The sequence below is a fragment of the Temnothorax curvispinosus genome, unplaced genomic scaffold, assembly GCF_003070985.1.
Source record: "Temnothorax curvispinosus isolate PA1 unplaced genomic scaffold, ASM307098v1 QBEX01008026.1, whole genome shotgun sequence".
Classification (NCBI taxonomy): Eukaryota; Metazoa; Arthropoda; class Insecta; order Hymenoptera; family Formicidae; genus Temnothorax; species Temnothorax curvispinosus.
Genome location: NW_020217806.1, coordinates 1 through 6206, shown reverse-complemented (window position 1 = coordinate 6206; position 6206 = coordinate 1). Strand labels below are relative to the sequence as shown.

The window sequence follows — 6206 nt, the reverse complement described above, 5'->3', positions numbered from 1 at the left end:
GTTCCTTATTCTACATTTCATAAACCTTCTTTGACCGATCAAGGAACCTTAAGATTTATGAAATTTAGAATGATGAACAAGTCCGTGCCAGTTCTGAGCTGAGCGTTGAATGGCGGCCGAAGAGGACGACCACGACGGCTCGCGCTGCCACGGAAGCCTCGCAGCAAGGAAGATCCGCGGGAGGCCAAGGCACGGGACCGAGCTCGGATCCCCGGGACCGGCGCGAGAACGCCGATCGGTTCACCTCGCCCAGGCCCGGCACGTCAGCCAAACCCGCTTCCCGACCAAGCCCGACACGCCCCGCTCCTCAGAGCCAATCCTTATTCCGAAGTTACGGATCCAATTTGCCGACTTCCCTTACCTACATTAGTCTATCGACTAGAGGCTCTTTACCTTGGAGACCTGCTGCGGATATGGGTACGAACCGGCGCGACACCTCCACGTGGCCCTCTCCTGGATTTTCAAGGTCCGAGGGGAAGATCCGGACACCGCCGCAACTGCGGTGCTCTTCGCGTTCCAAACCCTATCTCCCTGCTAGAGGTTTCCAAGGAACTCGAACGCTTATACAGAAAAGAAAACTCTTCCCGGATCTCCCGACGGCGTCTCCAGGTCATTTTGGGTTACCCCGACGAACACTCTTACAAGGGCCCGAATTGTATGCGGTTCCGCTGCCGGGTTCCGGAATGGGAGCCGGATTCCCTTTCGCCCGACGATGAACAAGGAATCCTCATTCCTCAAGGAAGGATTATGAATACAGCTGTAACAACACTGTTTAGCTAAGTGTCGCTTTATATCCTTTGCGAAACAGTCTAAAAAATCAACGTTCACGCCATCGTGTCTGCCTCCAACTGCTGATGTCGCAAGATTACATGGAAAAAAAAATATATTATCAAATACAACAGTGTTACGAACAAACTTCAAACCCACTAGAATGGGGCTGGAAGTCGACAAAGAATGGATTAATGCCTCTTCGTATGACTCAGAATCTTGCAACACAATCCTTGCTGACGCTTATAGCCTGCAAATGTACGAAAAACTACCGAGTGAACTGTGGTTGCAAGAAACTGGGCATACAATGTTCAATTTCTTGTAAAAAGTGCCAAGGTGTCAACTGCGAAAACACCAAAACGTTTGAAACTTATGATGATGTTCACGATGATGTGGACAAAGAAATCGAGTTGTTGAGCCTGAAAAAGATTTTTCTTAAGAAATACATATGTTTTTGTTAATAAATGTAAAAAAAAAACAGTTTAAATAACATTAAATTAAAATAAAAGCAAAACACTGAAAACCCGACTAAAACCATTCAACTTGCGTGAACGATATCTCGGTCACTATTTGGTCGTAAAAATGTTTTCGACCCCGCATTTGTTTCGTTAAAATGTCTACTTTCTTTTATCTCAGAACAAAAAAATCGCTTAGACTGCTAGAAAAAAAGTTGCACGCAAAAATGTGAAAATAGTATATTATGCAACACGTGCATGGAAAGTGCCCCATTACGCACGCTACGCGTGCGTGATAGACCACTTTCCAGGCACTTGCCACATAAAATAGGGAGTGTAAGTCGTATGTAAAGATGAAAATTCCCGGGTGCGGTTATCGTACTCGCCTTCGGCTTGTGCGTAAACTCCGCATCCGGGAATTTTCATCTTACGACACTTGTTACACAAATAACTATTGTACAACTAGTGGGGAAAAGTGGTCGATTCTGAATGAGTGTGAAGTACCACTACTTTCATCGTTTCCTTACTTACTCGGTTAGGTGGAGCGCGTGCCCCGAGGGCTTCGTGCCCCGGTGGTCACGGTGTTCTAGAGCTAAGCGTGTCAGAGTGGCGTGAGGCCTCGCGGCCGATCGCCGTTAATACTCCCGCGTGATCCGATTCGAGGACACTGCCAGGCGGGGACTTTGACTGGGGCGATACATCTGTCAAAGAATAACGCATTCACACTCCACGACGACCATCACACTCATTTGGGCTCGACCACTCTTCCCACGAGTTGTACATACTATTTTTCCTAATAAGAGCGTGAAATAGGCCTTGTTCTAGGCGCCAAATGGGGGGGGGTTCAGGGGGCGAAGCCCCGGTGGGGCCCAGGGGCGAAGCCCCCCGATTAAGACAAAAAATAAAATAAAAATAAAAAATAGATTTTTTTATTGAAATAAAAGAAAGTAGCAAATTTCACATAAATTATATTTTATTTATATTATATTAGAATAACAACAAATTACAGTTTTAATCACAATCGTATAATCTTTTTAATTAAAATTATTGCTTCCCAATCTCAATCTTACAGTTGCTACAATTAGAAATTTGCACTGTTATTTTGGCAGATGTATTGGGAATTTCTATAATATTTTCCGACAGATTTTCAACAATGTAGGGTTTCGCGGAAAGCGCTGGTACATTAACCGGTCCCAATATTGATCGTGCTGGCTTGTTTGGTTTCAAGTCCGATGTAATTTTATTACAAGTCGCGATTTTTCCGCGGAAAGAATTTTCTACATATCCCTCTGCAATTGTGGTGCTTTTCCAGCCGCCATGACGTTTCTGCTCTCCGAGGTCTCCTCCTCCCTCGACCAACAACGTGGCGGATGTGCGTCGGAAACTGTGGCCTACACATTAAAATCATTTGAAAAATTTGAAAAATCAAGTTATCAAACTTAAAAAAATTGAGTATTTTACCACTGTATAATTCAGCATTTTCCAACTGTAAATACGTCGCAATCTGTTTTGGCATGCCGCTGCACTTGTTTATTCCGATCGGCTGCACCGAGCATTTTCCTTTATCAAAGCGCAGGAAAAATCGGTCAGTGGTTGCTGATTCAAGGCGAAGTGCCATGTACGTCTTGACAGTCGCTGCGTGCGCTTTGTTAATCACGAACGACTGTTGAATCCCTGTTTTCGTTTTGGGTACTTTTATCAAAATTACCTCGTCTTGTATTTCAACGTCGGATCTTTTCATGTTTGTTAATTCGTTGCATCTGCAACCTCCGCACACGCTCATGATTGTTACAACCTGTATAAAATTTTTTTTTATTTTTAAAGTATATTTTATTTTTTATATGAAGTTTATGGACAGTTCCTTGTTACTGCTTACCTTCATTGCCAGGTATTGATCGTCTGGAGCATCATTCAGAAATTTACTAATGTTAGTACTGGTGAAAACTTTGGCTTTTTTTGGACGATGGCCTTTCGTTTTCTTTTTTAATAAAGCACGCAACTCTTTATATTTACTAATGTCCACGTTTTGTTTCATTTCGATTACAGCTCGGAGCATTGAATAGCGAGACCACAGGGTCGTGGGGGCCATATCTTTTAGCTTAACGTTAAAATACGATAAAAAACAATCTTCCGAGAATGACGATGTTTGTTTTTCCTTTTGCTATTTTAGAAAATGCTTGTAGGCCGCGATGTATTTATCTTGAGATGCATCCGGTAGCAAATTGCTTCGGGCCGTAGAAGCCTCCGCGCGAATTTCGGGCGGCGTAAAATAATCCTCGTCACTCAAAATCTCCATGATTAACAACGCGAGCAAAATGTGCATTGACGCATAATGAAACGTAACCTCACGACGCAAAATAACGTGAAGTTGCCATTAACACCCGCGGTCACCATGAGACATCAATAAAATAAACCCATTTCTTAATGCTTACAATTTCATTTCTCCACTAGTTGAGAAATGGCTCCATGTCTCAACGTTTACGTCATCGATTGAAAAATGGATCGTTTTGCTCACTCAAAACAAGCGTGAAAAGAGCCTATTTCACGCTCATGTTAGGAAAAAATCTTTTTTCCCAAATTTTCCCTATTTTTTAATTCCGTTTTAATCTTATTTCTTAAGTTTTTGATATTGCAAAAAAATTTTTTATATACGTATTCGATGCAAAATTTTATTTCCTACAAAAAAGTTTTTTTGTATTTTTTTCGTATTTTGCATCGTTTTCTAGATATTTCAAAAACAATGAAAAACAATATTTTTTCCCATACAGCATATAATATTGCAGAAATATTGCAGCAATATTATTTTTCGATTGCAATATTAAATAAAATGTATAGGAAATATTGCAGTAATATTACTGAGATATCTCAGTAATATTAAAATGTCCGCGAAAATGAATATCAGTAATATTACTGATATTTATTTCAGTAATATTGCGGTAATATTACCGCAATATATCAGTAATATTACGGTAAAATTACTATAATATTTACGACATTTGTATAATATTGCTAGGAATTAAAAAACCATTTTAATAATTTTTATTAAATTTTATTAAATTATTTTTAATAGTATTGTTACATACAATTTTAAAATAATATTGATATTGTAAACGCAATATTATTTGTGTAATATTAGATAATATTTATTTAATATTGCTAAAAATTAAAACATTTTAATGAATATTATTAAATTTTATCAAATTGTTATTTTTAATAATAGTATTACATACAATATTAAGAAAATAATATTGATATTATTTTTCTATCTCTTTTTTCTTCAAAACTGCTCCATGCTACTCTGCACTCTGTATGAATTTCCACTGATATAAAGAATGACGTAACACTATAACATAATACAAAAACTGTAATTATTATTTATATCTAATTATACAAGGTGAGTTTTATTTTGTATGCCAATTATCTTCACTAATTATCTTAGAAAGTATTGGTTTATTGGAAAAATGTTTCAGATAAAAGTTGGAGGGTTTATAGAGGAATAATGGATGATCTTATTAGATTTTGAATCTGGAACCCATGTTGAGCCCAGTAGGGTCCAAGTCAATTTTTTTAAATAATAACGCCCTTTTTTATTACATCATCTTTTTTAGTAGAAATTAATTAGTAAATTAATATAAACAACTTTTGTCTGAAACATTTTTATTTGCCTTATACTTTTTGAGATATTCAAGAAAAATTTGGTAATTTTTTTAATATTTAGCTTATATCTTGATAAATGCTTGTCGGAGGGAAAAATGATACAAGACTTTTTGACTTGATATGGTCTCAAGAATATGCTATTGCAATAATACCATAATTTCTTTAAATATTTGTGTATACATTTTCTTGAAGCTTTCATGTGTACACAGTTATTTAAAGAAATTAGAATACTATTGCAACAGTATATTCTTGAAACCGAATCAAGTCAAAAAATCCTGTACCACTTTTCACTCCGACGAACATTTATTGACAAACATCTATTGTAAGATAAATATTGAAAAAAATAGCAAGTTTTCCTTGAATATCTCAAAAAGTATAAAGCAAATAAAAAAATGTTTCAGACAAAAGTTGTTCATATTAATTAGTAGAAAAAGATGATACCATAAAAAGGAGGTTTCTATTTAAATAATTTGACTTGGATCCTATTAGGCTTAACACTGGTCCCGGACTCAAAATCTAATAAAATTGTCTATTGGTCCTCTTTGAACTCTTCAACTTTTATCTGAAACATTTTTCCAATAAATCAATACTTTCTGAGATAATTATAGCGGAGATGATTGGCACACGAAATAAAAATCACCCTGTTTACTTTATACATAATTATACATATTAAAACATAAGATTACGGGGTTAAGTATAACGTGTTCCGATATTCACTGCCTATACTGAAAATCTATGGTTAATGTTATACATACACTTTAGATTTTCAGTACTGGATATTAAAATATTGGAACGCAGTTTATACTAGAGCTCGGAAAAAGAAACAGATACCCGGGTATTCAAGTATCCGCCCGTTCGCCCGTTACCCGTTGTATACGGATCTGGACCGGTTCCGCGGGTACCCGGGTAATTCGGGTAGCGGGTACCCGTATCGATTCGGGTACCCGCTACCCGTGTCAATACGGGTACTTGTTATACCTGCGTCAGTACGGGTACCCGTATCGAGGCGGGTATAACAGCGTATGCTACAGATATCTGCGCGGCGTATTACACGGAGACGCGTATACGCAAAGTAATAAAATATAAATTCTCATACACGCTTCAAGAATATATTAAATATATGAAAGAATGCTTTTATATTAACCCTTCGTTTTTTCGATACCTTCTTAGTGCATACGTGAGTCTGTCATGTTCAACGCTCCCTACCTTAAAGTATTTTAAAAAATCTGAAAAAATTTATAAAACATCTGTCTACATTGTAGTTGACAATTTTATAATTTTTTGATAACCATTTGTTTATTTAATATTTGATTTTTAATGAACTTT

The 6206-nt window shown here is 37.2% G+C and overlaps 1 protein-coding gene across 1 annotated transcript; it reads right to left on the bottom strand.

Moving 5' to 3' along the window:
* Window positions 1–2091: 2091 nt before the first annotated feature.
* LOC112457651 lies at window positions 2092–3820 on the bottom strand. The gene is made up of 3 exons (XM_025020825.1): window positions 3100–3820; window positions 2685–3018; window positions 2092–2614 (listed from the first exon to the last, which is right to left on the bottom strand). Exons 1-3 carry the CDS (start codon window positions 3310–3312, stop codon window positions 2268–2270), a joined length of 894 nt encoding a protein of 297 aa, XP_024876593.1. The 5' UTR covers window positions 3313–3820; the 3' UTR covers window positions 2092–2267.
* Window positions 3821–6206: the final 2386 nt, after the last annotated feature.

What these genes read in the sequence shown, in the direction of transcription:
- LOC112457651 (XM_025020825.1), bottom strand. Translation starts at nt 3,312, where the DNA reads ATGGCCCCCACGACCCTGTGGTCTCGCTATTCAATGCTCCGAGCTGTA. An exon ending in ATCAATACCTGGCAATGAAG is followed by an intron (nt 3,019 to 3,099) that starts GTAAGCAGTAAC and finishes AATTTTATACAG; the next exon opens with GTTGTAACAATCATGAGCGT. An exon ending in AAATGCTGAATTATACAGTG is followed by an intron (nt 2,615 to 2,684) that starts GTAAAATACTCA and finishes TTTAATGTGTAG; the next exon opens with GCCACAGTTTCCGACGCACA.